The sequence below is a fragment of the Sander vitreus genome, unplaced genomic scaffold, assembly GCF_031162955.1.
Source record: "Sander vitreus isolate 19-12246 unplaced genomic scaffold, sanVit1 ctg249_0, whole genome shotgun sequence".
Classification (NCBI taxonomy): domain Eukaryota; kingdom Metazoa; phylum Chordata; class Actinopteri; order Perciformes; family Percidae; genus Sander; species Sander vitreus.
In genome coordinates, this window is record NW_027595421.1 from 71892 (window position 1) to 90755 (window position 18864).

Genomic DNA, 18864 nt, shown 5'->3' on the forward strand with positions numbered 1-18864 from the left:
CACATTTATTTTTTTATTTTTTTATTCAACAACATAAAAATAAAATAAATAGACCTCCACCGTTTAACATGTTTCATATTATTATTTTTAAAATTATTTTATTCCATTTATTCATAAATTATAAATATTTTTAATTTTTAGAAATGTAATTTGCAAACAGTCAGTCGTCTCAGTTCGTCAACATTACATATATATATATATATATTCATTCATATTCATATATATATATAATGAATGTATAATGACTGTACATTTGAAAAACCGTTAATGAAAGATAGCGTAATGTTGCGTGCTTCCGGTCGTAGCTGTATCCCCGGCAGCGCTCTGGGGCTCTGGGGATACAGCTACCTACGTTAGGACCCGTATTTCCGCTCTGGTTTTGGTTCCTAGCTACCAGCCGTCCTGTTAGCCTCTGTTAGCCTCTTAGCTCCGAGTTTAACCGCCTAAAGTCTGTAAATAAAACTAAAATGACTCCACACTGAGTCTGCTACATGCTGGCTGTTAGCTGCTAGCTCCTCTAGCGTTATATTCACCCGTACAGCGCAGCTAACGGAGCATGCTAACCGGCTAGCTGCCGCGTTTCTGAGTCTGTTTGTTAGTTCTGATGAAGAGGAAACGTTAGCATGCTGCGGACTCAATAACAGGTAATCCAGACCCACGCTAACACACAGCTAACATTAGCATGCTGCGGAGTAAATAACAGGTAACCCAGACCCACGCTAACACACAGATAACGTTACCATGCTGCGGACTCAATAACAGGTAATCCAGACCCACGCTAACACACAGCTAACATTAGCATGCTGCGGAGTAAATAACAGGTAACCCAGACCCACGCTAACACACAGCTAACACTAGCATGCTGCGGACTCAATAACAGGTAATCCAGACCCATGCTAACACACAGCTAACGTTGTTAGCATGCTGCGGACTCAGTAACAGGTAATCCAGACCCATGCTAACACACAGCTAACGTTGTTAGCATGCTGCGGACTCAGTAACAGGTAATCCAGACCCATGCTAACACACAGCTAACGTTGTTAGCATGCTGCGGACTCAGTAACAGGTAATCCAGACCCATGCTAACACACAGCTAACGTTAGCACTGACACATAGATACTCCGCTGTTTACAGTTCGAATGGATGAGTAGTTTGGTCTCTAACGTTAAAATATGGATCAGTGTTTCCTAAAAGTCCAAGATGACGTCATCACATGTCTTGTTCTGTCCACAACTCAAAGATGTTGAGTTTCCTGTCCCAGAGGAGAAACTACAACATACTCATATTTAACGCGCTGACATCACACTAGTTTATTAAAAGAAATGACTCAAACTGATGAATGATTATCAGAATAGTTTAATAGTTGATGGCTCATCGGTTAATGTTTGCAGCTCTGCAGTTTATATGTACACGTATGTTAGGAGGGAAGGAAAGTAAAGGAGGAAGGAGAGAGAAAGAAGTAGAGATGTATCGGTAAAGGCTCCGATACTGCCTAAAACACTAGTATCAGTATCAGGAAGTACTGGAGTTAATGCAGCGATCAGATACCACGTAAGAAAGCCCTAAAGATAATCTACGCTCATCCATCCATCCATCCATCTTCATCCGCTTATCCGGGGTCGGGTCGCGGGGGTAGCAGCTCCAGCAGGGGACCCCCAAACTTCCCTTTCCCGGGCCACATTAACCAGCTCCGACTGGGGGATCCCGAGGCGTTCCCAGGCCAGGTTAGAGATATAATCCCTCCACCTAGTCCTGGGTCTCCCCCGAGGCCTCCTCCCAGCTGGACGTGCCTGGAACACCTCCCTAGGGAGGCGCCCAGGGGGCATCCTTACCAGATGCCCGAACCACCTCAACTGGCTCCTTTCGACGCAGAGGAGCAGCGGCTCTACTCCGAGCTCCTCACGGATAACTGTGCTTCTCACCCTATCTCTAAGGGAGACGCCAGCTACCCTCCTGAGGAAACCCATTTCGGCCGCTTGTACCCTGGATCTTGTTCTTTCGGTCATGACCCAGCCTTCATGACCATAGGTGAGGGTAGGAACAAAAACTGACCGGTAGATCGAGAGCTTTGCCTTCTGGCTCAGCTCTTTTCGTCACAACGGTGCGATAAATTGAATGTAATACCGCTACGTTAAAGTAGATTATTTATGTTGTTTTTCGTTATATAACTGACTGTTAAACTGGAGAATAACAGAAAGTTCTGGGGCGTTCATGTTTCACAAAGAGTTTAACCTGAGCCAGACCGACAACAAAGATAGAAATAATATCATATCCATACAGAGATAGTAGTATACAGCTGTTATACATCATATCATCTATACAGAGATAGTAGTATACAGCTGTTATACATCATATCATCTATACAGAGATAGTAGTATACAGCTGTTATACATCATATCATCCATACAGGGATAGTAGTATACAGCTGTTATACATCATATCATCCATACAGAGATAGTAGTATACAGCTGTTATACATCATATCATCTATACAGAGATAGTAGTATACAGCTGTTATACATCATATCATCCATACAGAGATAGTAGTATACAGCTGTTATACATCATATCATCCATACAGAGATAGTAGTATACAGCTGTTATACATCATATCATCCATACAGAGATAGTAGTATACAGCTGTTATACATCATATCATCCATACAGAGATAGTAGTATACAGCTGTTATACATCATATCATCCATACAGAGATAGTAGTATACAGCTGTTATACATCATATCATCTATACAGAGATAGTAGTATACAGCTGTTATACATCATATCATCCATACAGGGATAGTAGTATACAGCTGTTATACATCATATCATCCATACAGGGATAGTAGTATACAGCTGTTATACATCATATCATCTATACAGAGATAGTAGTATACAGCTGTTATACATCATATCATCCATACAGGGATAGTAGTATACAGCTGTTATACATCATATCATCCATACAGAGATAGTAGTATACAGCTGTTATACATCAGCAAAGAGAGAGCAGAGCCTGAGACACCCAGATCCTGGAGTGTTGACATATTTAAACTGAGCAGCGATAGTTAAACATCTGGAACTATCAATTCATTAATCAAAGATTTATTTGGTTTCTTTTCAGAGTCATCTGTGTGAAGAAGTCTTTCTTTCCTCTCTCAAACTCTGTCGTGATTGGCTGAGAGGCTTTTCTGGCTGTGATCTGTTTGGCTGAAAGGAGCCATGCTGACCTAGGATCAGCTGTTTGTCAGTTTGCTGTGTGTGGAGTAACACAGCGACTCATCATGTCTGAGAACCAGCCCAACAACAACAACGTCCCTCTGAACAACAACAACAACAACAACATGGGACCCAACCGGCTCCGGAACCCCAACATCAACCAGAACCCGCTCATCAACGTCCGGGACCGCCTCTTCCACGCGCTCTTCTTCAAGATGGCCGTCACCTACGCCCGACTGTTCCCGCCGTCCTTCAGAAGGGTCTTCGAGTTCTTCGTCCTGCTAAAGGTAGGGAACATCTAGGAAACATCTGGGCAACATCTAGGAAACATCTGGGCAATATCGTCGCAAACAATTAAACACTGACAGCATTATCTCCCCTGTGTTCCTGGCCAGGCGCTCTTCGTCCTCTTCATCCTCGCCTACATCCACATCGCCTTCTCTCGCTCGCCCATCGACTGCCTGGAGGCGGTGAGGGAGCGTTGGCCGCGGGACGGCATTCTGCGGGTGGAGATTCAGAGGAACTCCAGCCGCGCGCCCGTCTTCCTGCAGCACTACGACGCCGCGGCCGGCCTGCAGGAGGCGCTGGGGGTGGGGGGAGGGGCTGGGCTGGGGGCGGGGCTTAGCCTGGCAGCGCTACAGGAGGAAGACGAGGAAGAGGAGGAGATGACCATGGAGATGTTCGACAACAGCTCCGTGCAGGTGAGATGCAGACACAGTCTTAACATGGTTAGTTCTCCGGTTAGTTGGTCTGACCCATAATACATCCCATAATGCATCCTTGGTCTGGTCTATAATACATTGATTGATTCCTTCCTGTAGTTCTTTGGATAAAATGTGCTGTTGATAAGTTAAATGAATGTTTATGTGTTTGCTGTTTCCTGTTTGCTGTGCTGCAGTTTGAGCTGGACATGGAGCCTCGTCTGAAGCCGTCTCTGATTGGAGGAGGAGTCGGAGGGGGCGGAGCAGGGGGAGGGGGAGGAGGAGGAGGGAATGGCAGTCAGGACGTCTCCTTCAGTCAGACCACTAAAGGTATGCAGCCCCTGGACGACTCAGTGTCTGAGCTGGAGATGATGACCAGAGCAGGTAAACTCTTCCTCTGCTCTTCCTCCTCTTCCTCTCTCCCTTCCTCATCATCATCTTCCTCATCTTCTTCCTCCTCTTTTGCTCCTCTCATCTTCCTCCTCTTTCTCTTCTTCCCTTTTCCCTTCCTCATCTTCCTCTTCTTCATCTTCCTCTCATCCTCCTCTCATCTTCCCCTCTTCCTCCTCTCTTCCTCCTTTCATCTTCCTCTCTTCCATCTCTATTTTAAAGTCTCCTTTAACTCTGCATGATATTGTTTTGGGTAATGATGAATAGTTTACCGTGTTTACCTGATGGTTAATCTCTGGCTTCAGAAAGGTTTGAAACGGCTCCGGCTCTGTGTCATGTTCCCATTGAAGGCCGTTTGGTGTCATCTGGCTCTGTGTCATGTTCCCATTGAAGGCCATTTGGTGTCATCCGGCTCTGTGTCATGTTCCCATTGAAGGCCGTTTGGTGTCATCTGGCTCTATGTCATGTTCCCATTGAAGACTGTTTGGTGTCATCTGGCTCTGTGTCATGTTCCCATTGAAGACTGTTTGGTGTCATCTGGCTCTGTGTCATGTTCCCATTGAAGACCGTTTGGTGTCATCTGGCTCTGTGTCATGTTCCCATTGAAGACCGTTTGGTGTCACCCGGCTCTGTGTCATGTTCCCATTGAAGGCCGCTTGGTGTCATCCGGCTCTGTGTCATGTTCCCATTGAAGGCCGCTTGGTGTCATCCGGCTCTGTGTCATGTTCCCATTGAAGGCCGTTTGGTGTCATCTGGCTCTATGTCCTGTTCCCATTGAAGGCCATTTGGTGTCATCCAGCTCTGTGTCATGTTCCCATTGAAGGCCGTTTGGTGTCATCTGGCTCTGTGTCATGTTCCCATTGAAGGCCGTTTGGTGTCATCTGGCTCTATGTCCTGTTCCCATTGAAGGCCGTTTGGTGTCATCCGGCTCTGTGTCATGTTCCCATTGAAGGCCGTTTGGTGTCATCTGGCTCTATGTCCTGTTCCCATTGAAGGCCGTTTGGTGTCATCTGGCTCTGTGTCATGTTCCCATTGAAGGCCGTTTGGTGTCATCCGGCTCTGTGTCACATTCCGATTGAAAGCTGTTTGGTGTCATCCGGCTCTGTGTCATGTTCCTCTGTCTCTGTGTTGGGGTTCTAACCTCCGGTGGATTTGTGAGGACTATGGTTAAGTTCTCCTCAGATCTCTGCAGGGTAAATCCAGACAGCTAGCTAGACTATCTGTCCAATCTGAGCTTTCTGTTGCACGACTAAAACTACTTTTGAACGTCCACATGTTCCACCAAAACAAGTTCCTTCCTGAGACTATTTAGCAGAGGCACCGTGGCTCCGTCCGGAGCTTAGCTCCGTCCGGAGCTTAGCTCCGCCCACGATGATTCTGATTGGTTTAATAGTGCATCCTGTTCCCCAGATGTCTGTTACCGTCTGTTGTTGTTTCAGTGGGGCCTCAGGAGAAGACCGACTGTTTTACCCTTCTTTCCACATTTTGAAGCTTTTATTCTGCGTTTTTTTGTAGCGGCCCATTCAGGTCACTGCTGATTGGCTGATCTGTTGTTGTAGCTGATTATTGTTTAAAAGTCTAGACCCAGAATAAACAGTATGACCAACTCACTTTTGCACATATAGGGAAAAAAAGTCTTACATTTGGGTCACTACAGGATTTTACAAACATCGTTACGTTTGTAAAATAGGTCTTTCTTTCACCACTTCTGAAGCTTCAGAGCGTCTCCTGTGGAGACACTTGGTCACCTGAATGCTTTCCATCTGATTCTGATCAGTCCCACTCGGTCGGTTCTGTCTGTTGTTGCAGTGTGATCAGTCTGTTCTGTCTGTTGTTGTTGCAGTGTGATCAGTCTGTTCTGTCTGTTGTTGCAGTGTGATCAGTCTGTTCTGTCTGTTGTTGCAGTGTGATCAGTCTGTTCTGTCTGTTGTTGTTGCAGTGTGATCAGTCTGTTATGTCTGTTGTTGTTGTAGTGTGATCAGTCTGTTCTGTCTGTTGTTGTTGCAGTGTGATCAGTCTGTTCTGTCTGTTGTTGTTTCAGTGTGATCAGTCTGTTCTGTCTGTTGTTGTTGCAGTGTGATCAGTCTGTTCTGTCTGTTGTTGTTGCAGTGTGATCAGTCTGTTCTGTCTGTTGTTGTTGCAGTGTGATCAGTCTGTTCTGTCTGTTGTTGTTGCAGTGTGATCAGTCTGTTATGTCTGTTGTTGTTGCAGTGTGATCAGTCTGTTGTTGTTGTAGTGTGATCAGTCTGTTCTGTCTGTTGTTGCAGTGTGATCAGTCTGTTGTTGTTGCAGTGTGATCAGTCTGTTCTGTCTGTTGTTGTTGTAGTGTGATCAGTCTGTTCTGTCTGTTGTTGTTGCAGTGTGATCAGTCTGTTATGTCTGTTGTTGTTGCAGTGTGATCAGTCTGTTGTTGTTGTAGTGTGATCAGTCTGTTATGTCTGTTGTTGTTGTAGTGTGATCAGTCTGTTCTGTCTGTTGTTGCAGTGTGATCAGTCTGTTATGTCTGTTGTTGTTGCAGTGTGATCTGTCTGTTGTTGTTGCAGTGTGATCAGTCTGTTATGTCTGTTGTTGTTGTAGTGTGATCAGTCTGTTCTGTCTGTTGTTGTTGTAGTGTGATCAGTCTGTTCTGTCTGTTGTTGCAGTGTGGCCTCAGGAGGAATACATCGTGGAGTATTCTCTGGAGTACGGCTTCCTGCGTCTGTCTCAGAGCACCAGACAGAGACTCAACATCCCCGTCATGGTCGTCACTCTGGGTGAGACACACTCACATGACTCCTGTCTCACACTTACATGACCCCTGTCTCACACTCACATGACCCCTGTCTCACACTCACATGATCCCAGTCTCACACTCACATGATCCCAGTCTCACACTCACATGATCCCTGTCTCACACTCACATGATCCCAGTCTCACACTCACATGATCCCTGTCTCACACTCACATGACCCCTGTCTCACACTCACATGACCCCTGTCTCACAGTCACATGACTCCTGTCTGCCTCACAGTCACATGACTCCTGTCTGCCTCACAGTCACATGACTCCTGTCTGCCTCACAGTCACATGACTCCTGTCTGCCTCACAGTCACATGACTCCTGTCTGCCTCACAGTCACATGACTCCTGTGTGCCTCACAGTCACACGACCCCTGTCTCACACTCACATGCCTTTTAAAGGAAGACTTGCTGGTTTTTATCATCCTGGACTCTCTGTCTCCATGTTTGGGTGTCTGAGTGTCTGATGAACAACAATCTCTGAAACTGGTCCAGTATTAAACCAGAACCAAGCTGTAATGTTACCCTACAGGACTAATGTTCAGCAGCAGTTAGTAACAAGCTGTAATGTTACCCTACAGGACTAATGTTCAGCAGCAGTTAAGAGTCCACTAACCCACCAGACTCCATGTAAATAATCAGGACTTTTATCATGGTAAAACACACTTCATTCAAAGTGGACAGAAACTAAATAAAACTATCAAAAGCCGTCTTAGTTCATCTTTCCACTGTTCCAACAATCGCCACTCTGGTTTGGTTGAAATAAACCCTTAATTCACCCATTTGCATGTGGAGATATGCTGGCTCTATACACACTAAAAGTCCTGATTATTTACATGGAGTCTGGTGGGTTTGGTGATAGGGATTTTTCATATTAAACTAAAAGGATATTACTCTTTAAGACAAAGGTCTACCAAAAACTACCTTTCAGTCACATGACTTTAATCCCTGTGACGAAACCTTTCAGATCCCATGAAGGACGAGTGTTTCGGTGACGGATTCAGTCGCTTTCTGCTGGACGAGTTTTTGGGCTACGACGACATCCTGATGTCCAGCGTGAAGGCGCTCGCTGAGAACGAGGAGAACAAAGGTACAGAAACACGGAGAGAGAGAGAGACAGAAAGGTAGGAGAGGGAGAAAGGTAGGAGAAAGATAGAGATAGGGAGGGAGAGAGAGACATACGGAAAAGGGAGAGGGAGAAGGAGAGCGAGACAACTTGTATTGGGGTCAATGAGGTAAAGTTAGTTTTGTGGACTGTGTGTGATGTCAGTGTATCTGGAGCTGTGAGTCATCAGCAAGTTGGTGATGTCACAGCGTGGTTCTCTGCAGGGTTTCTGAGGAACGTGGTGTCTGGAGAACATTACCGCTTCGTCAGCATGTGGATGGCCAGAACGTCGTACCTGGCCGCCTTCGTCATCATGGTCATCTTCGTAAGTCACGATGCAAACAGCCGCACTTTAAAAACCATGGATCATAAATCAGCACTGCAGGGCACTGCAGGGCACTGCAGGCTACTGCAGGGCAATACAGGGCACTGCAGTGCGTTACAGGGCATTGCAGGGCACTGCAGGACGTTGCAGGACGTAGCAGGGCACTGCAGGGCATTGCAGGGCGTAGCAGGGCACTGCAGGGCAATACAGGGCACTGCAGGGCATTGCAGGGCGTAGCAGGGCACTGCAGGGTGTTACAGGGCATTGCAGGGCGTAGCAGGGCACTGCAGGGTGTTACAGGGCGTAGCAGGGCACTGCAGGGTGTTACAGGGCATTGCAGGGCGTAGCAGGGCACTGCAGGGTGTTACAGGGCAATACAGGGCACTGCAGGGCAATACAGGGCACTGCAGGGCAATACAGGGCACTGCAGGGCGTAGCAGGGCACTGCAGGATGTAACAGGGCACCGCAGAGCATAGCAGGGCACTGAGCAGGACCACGTCGACAGCTACAACCATGATTTAGGTGCCACCCTAATCCAAGGAAAACTGCGAGGCGAGAAAACATAAGGACTCCGGGGAATAAGCTCCCCAGAGCTAGGTTAGTAACAAGCATTTCTGGGACAAGGATGCACACAGATCTAAAGAGAGAGGAGCTCAGTGTGTCAAAGGTTGGAAGTCTCCCAGAAGTCTAAAACTATAACAGCATAACTAAGAGCTGTTGCAAGGCAGACCTGAGCCAGCTCTGTAAGGGCTGGTAGATGAATCTGACGACTACGAAGAGATCAGAGAAGAGAAGGAGTGCCGTGTCTGGAGATATACACCCTCCCCCGCTGGTCTGAGGAGGGTGATGATTGTGTTTCTGTTTCAGACTCTGGTGATGATTGTGTTTCTGTGTTTCAGACTCTGTCCGTGTCCATGCTGCTCAGATATTCTCACCACCAGATCTTCGTTTTCATCGGTCAGTTTCCTCCCAAACCTCGCGTCACACAGCGCCCGGTCCCGACCGGTTCAGACTGGTTGTTGTTCAGTCCAGTTCAAATCGCTTCAGTTCAGTCTGGTCCAGTTTCAGGACTTCAATAACTGACTCAGACCAGAACAAAACCAGTACAGTGCACACATTGTGTGTCCTGGGATGGTGAAGGAATGTCCTATTTTGCCTCTGATTGGCTTACCCTGGTAGTCTTACCCTGACCATCTCACTCTTTATTCCTGAACCGAACCAATCCAACAACGAAGGTAACCAGTACTAGCCAGTTAGTAGGGTCGGGTACCGAAACCTGGTTTCCATGCGACCGGTATGTCCCAGACCGAAGGACAACACAGATCTTGGTGCCTCATTACGCTGTCTCCTAACTTCCTGCGCTGCCCTCTGGTGTTCTGAAACGTACATTACAGGCAACAGAAGCATCGCTGCACGTGACGCTAGTCAACACTACACTTGGCAGCAGCTAACAGTAACGTTAGCCTACCGTTAGCTAGTAACTGGCTTAAACACGGTTTAAATGCAGACAGTTAAACGGTCTAACGTGCGTCTGTATATTTTACTGGAAAGACATGACGCAACCAGTGTCCCAAATTAACTTTTTGACTCACCGGCCAAGTTGGCAGGTAGATAAAAAAATCTACCGGCCAAGCATATGTTTTACCGGCCAAAATATTAAATTGCAAAAAAATTTTTTTTTGTGCCTAACTTAAAGGTACACTGTGTAGTGTTTGAAGTATTTTATTAGCTAAAATCAATGTCTTCATTCATAAATATGTCCTCAAACTATTTGTTTGAATGTAAAATACAATTTCAACGCTAGACGGGAGAAACTCCTCCACTGTGTGTGTGTGTGTGTGTGTGTGTGTGTGTGTGTGTGTGTGTGTGTGTGACCGGCCCAGTGAAGCTCCGACATGCAGACAGCAGAGGAACAGAAGAAAGTAGCTGCACCTTCACCAAAATGAAGACTGAAAAAAACATTTTGACCGAACTATTTTGGTACAAACATGTACTCACCAAAACGGAAAATGTACCCGCATTTGGCGAGTGTTAATTTCAGACCCTGGACGTGATGCTGCGTTCAATGTTGTTATGTAGCAATACACAAGTCTTTCTTTAATGTCCCAGACAAGACGGTCGTGTGGTGCTCTTGTTTTGTTTTAAAGAATCCTTTTAGCACCGATTCCCATCCCGACCAATCAGAGGTAAAGTAGGGCGGGTTGAGTCATGCCTTTGCACCCAATCCAGTCCAGTCTTTTGCATTTCAGACAGTTTGATGAGTTTAGAACTGACTGATGAAACGTGAGAACAGAATGTCTAACCTTCAGCTGTGTGTCGGTCTGTTCCTCCTCAGTGGATCTTCTTCAGATGCTGGAGATGAACATGACCATCGCCTTCCCAGCAGCCCCTCTGCTCACCGTCATCCTGGCCCTCGTTGGTAAGCCCACATCAGCCCACATCCTGAAAACTTGAGCTATGTCCCTGTCCATGCGGTCGGAGCGTGAGTTGAGGCAGGACCAGGTTGAAGTCTAGTCTAAAGCTTTGGCTCCGTTGACTGTGGACCGTTGGAGGAGCAGATGTGCTGCTGAATGTATCTTTTGACTGTCTAGAGCTGCAACGCCACACAGCTTTATTATTATATTATTAGTTGTGTCTTCTCTGTTCGAGTCAACAGTCAAAGTGTCTTTATTAGTCTCCCCAAGGAGACATTGGTTTTGGACACTGGGAGAAATTGCTGCAAGAGTACACAGCTACAACAGAGACACAAGCACAGGGTTCAAACAATTACAAGACAGATGTACAGTAAACATTTGGACTACTCAGACAGCTGTGCAAATTATAAATTACCATTTTCTATACTTGTGCATACTTCTGTTCTCCCATACATGCCTTACAAACACTCATTCCTACTCCATAAGCATCCATGCATTCAGTCTAGGGCTTTGACTTTTGCCCAAAAATCAGTTTTTTTCTTTATTAATGTTCAAATATATTCTATTATTTATTAATAATATTTTGACCATTAAATGCCTTCAGTAAGACCTCTATTGGTATAAGTTGTAAATGTTCTGTCCACCAGAGGGCAGTGTATCAGTCAATGTCAATAGGCGTGCAATGATGTTTCCAGAAGAAAAACACACTGCCACAACAATTATTTAATTAAAAGTCAGACCCTGGATTAAACACAAACAGTCTGCTTTAGACAGAAAGGTCAGAGCTTTCTCCGTAGCTACGCAAGTAGTCTGATGTTTATACTTGTGTGTGTGATTATCTTCAGAGTGAGTAGCAACTCTAGTGTCTCCCCTGTTCTTTCTGACCACGGTGGGAGATCTGGAGCAGGAGAAGTTAACCCTCTCTTTGATGTCATGTTGTTGATGAAGGAGAACCAGGAGAAGTTAACCCTCTCCTTGATGTCATGTTGTTGATGGAGAAGGAGAACCAGGAGAAGTTAACCCTCTCCTTGATGTCATGTTGTTGATGGAGAAGGAGAACCAGGAGAAGTTAACCCTCTCCTTGATGTCATGTTGTTGATGGAGAAGGAGAACCAGGAGAAGTTAACCCTCTCCTTGATGTCATGTTGTTGATGGAGAACCAGGAGATGAGTTGGGGGGGAATGCTACCGAGCCACGGCCGAGCGAGAGTTACTTTTTAAAATGCGTGAAAAAGCCTCAGAATCTGAATTGAAAACAATGATTACAAGCAAACACATTTACAAAAAAGAATGCCCATAACCGGTTCGAATATTAAGAGCTGCCTAATATTCGTTCAAATATCATTTTTTTAAATATTCGAATTATATTCAAATAACAAAGTTCAGTCAGTTCTATTTCAGTCATTAATAAACATGCATTCATCCATTCATTCAGTTATAAATATGCATTAATTCCTCCATTCATATCCATACATACATTTAGTCACAGATATACATTAATGAATTCGTAGTCATACGTTGATCGCTGCTCATTAATGAGCTTGACTGAGAGAGGAACCAATGAGTCTCTCTGATTGGTTGGAGGTTTTGTCCCACTAAAAGAAACATTGACTTTTTTCTCTCGTAATATTACAACCTTTTCTTAAAATATGAAATGGTTTATTCTGAAAATATACCCAAGCTGTCGTCTTTGCTCGAGTCTTGCTGATTGGTTGGAGGGTTTTAAACCCTGAGCCTGTGATGTCACTTCCTGTCCGCAGGCATGGAGGCCATCATGTCGGAGTTCTTCAACGACACGACGACGGCGTTCTACATCATCCTCATCGTGTGGCTGGCCGACCAGTACGACGCCATCTGCTGCCACACCAACACCAGCAAACGCCACTGGCTCAGGTGAGTCACATGACCAGCACTGCTGCACGCCATTGGCTCTGTAGAACCACGCCCAGCGGCACGGGGCTGGACCAATCACAGCACACTTACTACTAACTATAAATCTATGAGTGAGAGACTATGGCCCAATCCCAAAGTCTGGACTCACGGACTTTGGTGCGCGTTCTCGCAAAATTCGTAAGGGCCTAGGGTTGTCCCAATGTCAAATTTCAACGGGCGTGAGGGATTGAGGACACACTTACCGAGCCCTTTCCGTGAGTCTGCATCGATGCAGACTTCACCAAAGGGAATTACCCACAGTTCAAAGTGTTGTGACGTTTACTGCGGAGACCATAGGGAAATCCGGAAATTACAAAGGTAAACAACAGCAGGACACACGACCACGGAGCAGACCAGCCTGTTGTCCAGCTCGTAAAACAAGAGGTTGAAAACGTGGAATCAGGCAGCCGTCTCCTGAGCCTTGGCCATGTGGAAAGCTACAAACTTAAAATGCAAATTCCCAAATCGGCAAGTGTCAGCAACATCTTTGTTATTAAACGTCGCCAAGGTAACATGAGATCTGGTGAAGTGCTGTCCTAATCCCATTTCTACCTATCTGAGCCCATGTGGCCTAACACACTCACTTAGCACCTGAGATCAATTAAGTCTGTGAGTCTTTAGTCCTCAGGGCTCACTTTGGGATTGGGCCAATATATCCGTGAATGTAAAACTTTAAGATGAATGTGTTTGGGTTCCTCAGGTTCTTCTATCTGTACCACTTTGCCTTCTATGCCTATCACTACCGCTTCAACGGTCAGTACAGCAGCCTGGCGCTGGTCACATCCTGGCTCTTCATCCAGGTCAGAAACACCTTCATCATCTTCACACTTACAGGAAGACACCCTGGACTCTCTGTCTCCATGTTTGTGTGTCTGTGTGTCTGATGAGAACAACAATCTCTGAAACTGGTCCAGTATTAAACCAGAACCAAGCTGTAATGTTACCCTACAGGACTAATGTTCAGCAGCAGTTAGAGTCGCTAAAAGTTCTGTTGTTGCTGCTTACAGACTCAGATTATTATTCTAAGTGTCTGACATTGAACATTGAACATTATGGGATGGATCCCTACAGAGATAGACCTTTTAGTTAAATTGTAAGATCCTTTTAGTTTAACATGAAACAGCCCCGAAATCACCATCACCAAACCCACCAGACTCCATGTAAATAATCAGGACTTTTAGCGTGTATAGAGCCAGCATATCTCCACCAGACTCCATGTAAATAATCAGGACTTTTAGCGTGTATAGAGCCAGCATATCTCCACCAGACTCCATGTAAATAATCAGGACTTTTAGCGTGTATAGAGCCAGCATATCTCCACCAGACTCCATGTAAATAATCAGGACTTTTAGCGTGTATAGAGCCAGCATATCTCCACCAGACTCCATGTAAATAATCAGGACTTTTAGCGTGTATAGAGCCAGCATATCTCCACATGTAAATGGGTGAATTAAGGGTTTATTTCAACCAAACCAGAGTGGTGATTGTTGGAACAGTGGAAAGATGAACCAAGATTGATAGTTTGATTTAGTTTCTGTCCACTTTGAATGAAGTGTGTTTTACCATGATAAAAGTCCTGATTATTACATGGAGTCTGGTGGGTTTCTTTGTGCAACTAAACTAAATATTCTGTCACTAACATCTTCTTCTTATTCCTGTTCAGCACTCTATGATCTACTTCTTCCACCACTACGAGCTTCCTGCCATCCTGCAGCAGATCCGGATCCAGGAGATGCTTCTGCAGAACCAGCAGGCGGGTCAGCCAGCAGGTCAGCCGGCAGGTCAGCCAGCAGATCAGCAGGCAGGTCAGCCAGCGGGTCAGCCAGCAGATCAGCAGGCAGGTCAGCCAGCGGGTCAGCCAGCGGGTCAGCCAGCTAACAACCAGGCACAAGCGCTGCAGGACAACCTCAACAACAACGCTGCCACTACAGCTACAGGGACAGAACCAGGACCGGAAAACACTGACCCACACGCCGCCCTGCAAACGCTGCACAGCGAGCCAAACTCCACCCTGCCTACAGGAGCGGGAGAGGTGAGGGCAGAGCTGAACTGGGTCTCTCAGACAGCGGCCATCTTTACCGAAGCTCTGAGCGCTGCCGGAGACGCAGCGGGCGCCAGCGTGGTTGCAGAGGTCTGGGTGGACGGAGGAGAAACGGGAGGAGACAGAAGAGGAGAGAGGGGGGAAAGAGGAGGAGAAGAAAGAGAGAGACAGAGTGAAACAGTAGAAGAAAGCGGAGAAAAAGGAGCAGGAATGGAAGATTTGAATGTTGTTTCAGTAGAAATTAAAGCCACAGGAGGAGATCCTCCAATCAGAGGGCAGGAGGGGGCAGAGGGGGCGGGGCCTCGCCCAAACACAGACTGCCCCCCCCCACAGAGCGGCACAGGTACAGACTGCAGAGCGCCACAGCGGCCACAGACGCCGTCCTGAGAGTCTGACACGCTGCTCAGTCTGTCAGCTGATCAGGGAGCTGGTCTGTGATTGGACCATCACTGAACAAACACACTTCTTATTTTAAACAAAAACTAAATGAATTAGTTCAGTTTGACCCAACCGCAGGGTCCGCAAGATTATTCTTTGGATGAATGGATGAGTAGTTCTGTCTCTAAAATGTGGATCAGTGTTCCCCAAGATGATGTCATCACATGTCTTGTTTTGTCCACAACACAAAGATATTCAGTTTCCTGTCAGCTGTTTATATAAAAAATAATCTGCCTAATCTGGGTGTGCTGATCAAAGGTTAAATGAATGATAAACCGTATGATGCACGGATTCCTCTGGGCCAGGACCGATGTTTGGTTGTTGGTTCCCTGTCAAAGGGAACCAAACTGTTTGAAGTCTGAACTCCGTTCTGGTCTGGATTTTGATCCGTTTAAGATCCTTGAATGTACAGATATTTTCGCTAATTTAAAATAAATATAATAAAACTCACAAGTTGTAACATCTGCACCCCGAGCAACGCTAAATTCTGCAGATTTTCATTCAGTTCCACAGCAGTTTGTCTGGGCCGATCCCGATAGCCCATGTGTTGTTGGTTCTGGTTCTGGTTTTGTGATAGGGGAACAGAGGAATCTTCATGATATTAAATACCATGGCAGTTTAAAGTCTAAGTTGTGTTTTGGTCTGGTTTTTGACCCATGAATGATCAGTAATGGATCCGCCCTGATTCTGACAGACTGAAGCACAAACTGAACTGTGATGCTTTCTGTTTTCATCTGCTTTTATTTTGAAAAGGACACTCTTTGGGAACAGGAAGTTTTTGATCGCGGCGGTGGATCATAACGGATGCCTTATCAATAATCCTTCGGACGCTTCGGAGACTCCAGCAGCTGACGAAGGCAGCTGATTGGTTGTGCATTATGATGGCGGCTGTGTCACACCTCAGGCCCCGCCCCCTGCCACAGGGCTCTTAACATGTCTGCCGGTGCGTTCAGGTGCTCCTCGTAAACGTCAGCGTCGACTAGCTGACTTAAGATGTGTTTCAGTAAAAACCCACATTATTTTCTCCTCTTTAAATCCATTTATTCAAACTGATAACTGATTAAAAGTCACCAAACACGTTGCATAAGTAAAGGTAACTTCAGTTTTTTTCAACCTGCACACTATTTTTGCATGTATTTTTTTTTAATAAGATCCTTTTAGTTTAACATGAAATCCCCAAACCCACCAGACTCCATGTAAATGATCAGGACTTTTCAGTGTGTATAGAGCCAGCATATCTCCACCAGACTCCATGTAAATAATCAGGTCTTTTAGCGTGTAAAGAGCCACCATATTTCCACCAGACTCCATGTAAATAATCAGGTCTTTTAGCGTGTAAAGAGCCACCATATTTCCACCAGACTCCATGTAAATAATCAGGACTTTTAGCGTGTATAGAGCCAGCATATCTCCACCAGACTCCATGTAAATAATCAGGACTTTTAGCGTGTATAGAGCCAGCATATCTCCACCAGACTCCATGTAAATAATCAGGACTTTTAGCGTGTATAGAGCCAGCATATCTCCACCAGACTCCATGTAAATAATCAGGACTTTTAGCGTGTATAGAGCCAGCATATCTCCACCAGACTCCATGTAAATAATCAGGACTTTTAGCGTGTATAGAGCCAGCATATTTCCACATGTAAATGGGTGAATTAAGGGTTTATTTCAACCAAACCAGAGTGGTGATTGTTGGAACAGTGGAAAGATGAACCAAGACGGCTTTTGATGATTTATTTAGTTTCTGTCCACTTTGAATAAAGTGTGTTTTACCATGATAAGTCCTGATTATTACATGGAGGATTAGGACCACATGTGAAAAATGTATTTGAGTTTAAAGTCAGAATTGTGACAGAAAAGAAAAACTTTTAATCTTTAAACTCAAAACATAAATACATCACATGTCCCTACTCCTGTTCCGTAGTTAGTAATGGATCCATCTAAGGCCCGTAACCATACACTCTTAATAACTCTGCGTTTAATTGGCTGAAATCAGTCACCTGAACGCACCATGACCCAGGTGTGTGTGTGTGTGTGTGTGTGTGTGTGTGTGTGTGTGTGTGTGTGTGTGTGTGTGTGTGTGTGTGTGTGTGTGTGTGTGTGTGTGTGTGTGTGTGTGTGTGTGTGTGTGTGTGTGTGTGTGTGTGTGTGTGTGTGTGTGTGTGTGTGTGTGTGTTGCGAAGGAGGCGGAGCCTGAAGTGTGACACCAGCATTAAGAGACACAAAGTGAACCAAAGTGATGGACTGTGGAGGGATTTGTTTGTTATTTGACTTCTTGGTGCCTCTGTGCTGGATGACTGTAGCCTCGTTAGTCCATCTGAAGCCTGAAACTCATCAAACTGTATTTAACTGTCCAGTGAAACCAGTAAAGCAGTGCACAACCACAACTGTTTGCACACTAACTGTGTCAACGTGTCACTTCTTTCTTCTGCAGAGAAACAGGAAGTTAAGCTCCTCAGTGAAGGACAGTCACCTTTCTGAAAGGGACTTCAGATGTTTTGCCCCTGAAAAAAACCGCAATTGCGACCTAGATTTACTTATATCGAGTATAGTATGAAAGTTATAAAGTCATAGTATAGTATGTCGAAAAAAGTTATAAAAAGTCATAGCATGTAGAAAACATTTTCAATGTTTGTTTAAAAAAATATAATAAAAGACAATTTAGAAAGACGTTTATTTCCTTTTTAATTTTTCCAAAAATATGTGACCATGGTAAAAGAACATTTCAAAAACCCTGCAGATAATTCAACTAATATATAATAATAATAAATAATAATCCATTTAGCAACCCAACAATAAGTTCAAACTTTTAAAAAGACCTCAAACTCTGCAGATAAACATGTTTAAGCTTTTACCTTAATACGTTGAGACCATTTAAATCCATTAAATGTTTTAATTAGACAACAGATAAATAAATGGATTATAATGTATTTAGATATTTTAAAAGATTATCTTATCGCAGTTTTCGAATAAAAACCCTTTTATAAGATCCAGAGGTATTTAATGGCTACATGATGGTCTGTGCTACACGTTTTACTGGATTATTTGTATGAATGAAGGACTTTTTAAGGAAAATTAACCCCTTTAAAGTGACCAAATAGCATGTCAAATTGGACCCATTTACAAAAGTTTTTTATATCGGAAATATGAGTTTCTTACAACCAAATGGCCCCAAAATGACTTGGATGCATGCAAGTCATTTGCAGGTCAAATTAATGATTTACGTCCATTGAATTTTGGGTGTTTTATTCAATTTCATAGCATTTGAAAAAAGGTGATTAAATGGTTTTAGAACAGTATCCTGACTACACTTTGACATAACCCAGTCTGTGGTCCACTCAACATCCTCTGATCTTATCTATTAGTCCAAATAATTCACAATTTCTGCTTTTTTTCAAACTCAAAAATTGGGTTTTATGTAATTTAAATTTGGTTTATTGGCCATGTATCTAAAAAAAAAAAGCATCGAAAAGAGGGACAAAAACGTTTAAAAAAGCATCAAATGAACGCGCCAAAAACG

At 44.7% G+C, this 18864-nt stretch overlaps 1 protein-coding gene and 1 long non-coding RNA gene across 5 annotated transcripts in view; both read left to right on the forward strand.

Annotated features, from left to right (window-relative positions):
- The window catches only part of LOC144513430 (uncharacterized), a 41605-nt gene extending 23859 nt beyond the window's left edge, over nt 1-17746 (forward strand). Inside the window, exon 2 of the long non-coding RNA XR_013501127.1 lies at nt 17146-17746. This is a non-coding gene — a long non-coding RNA (uncharacterized LOC144513430). The remainder of the gene's footprint in view (nt 1-17145) is intronic.
- tmem259 (transmembrane protein 259) lies at nt 327-17746 on the forward strand. 4 transcript variants are annotated; one of them, XM_078244498.1, is made up of 13 exons: nt 327-644; nt 1935-2028; nt 3124-3505; nt 3614-3919; nt 4117-4303; nt 6952-7062; nt 8054-8176; nt 8416-8516; nt 9417-9474; nt 10853-10936; nt 12691-12823; nt 13563-13662; nt 14526-17746. In XM_078244498.1, the coding sequence occupies exons 3-13, from the start codon at nt 3284-3286 to the stop codon at nt 15288-15290; spliced, it is 2190 nt and encodes a 729-aa protein (XP_078100624.1). In that variant the 5' UTR covers nt 327-644; nt 1935-2028; nt 3124-3283; the 3' UTR covers nt 15291-17746. The 4 variants fall into 4 exon arrangements, with proteins under 4 accessions (XP_078100624.1, XP_078100623.1, XP_078100626.1 ...); XM_078244497.1 differs by lacking the exon at nt 1935-2028; XM_078244500.1 differs by lacking the exon at nt 1935-2028 and having other exon boundaries at nt 4117-4249.
- Nucleotides 17747-18864: the final 1118 nt, after the last annotated feature.

Bases quoted from the DNA above. Each gene is read 5' to 3' on its own strand.
- tmem259 (XM_078244498.1), top strand. From the start codon at position 3,284: ATGTCTGAGAACCAGCCCAACAACAACAACGTCCCTCTGAACAACAAC. The intron at 8,517-9,416 runs GTAAGTCACGAT...TCTGTGTTTCAG, and splicing joins TCGTCATCATGGTCATCTTC to ACTCTGTCCGTGTCCATGCT. The intron at 13,663-14,525 runs GTCAGAAACACC...ATTCCTGTTCAG, and splicing joins CATCCTGGCTCTTCATCCAG to CACTCTATGATCTACTTCTT.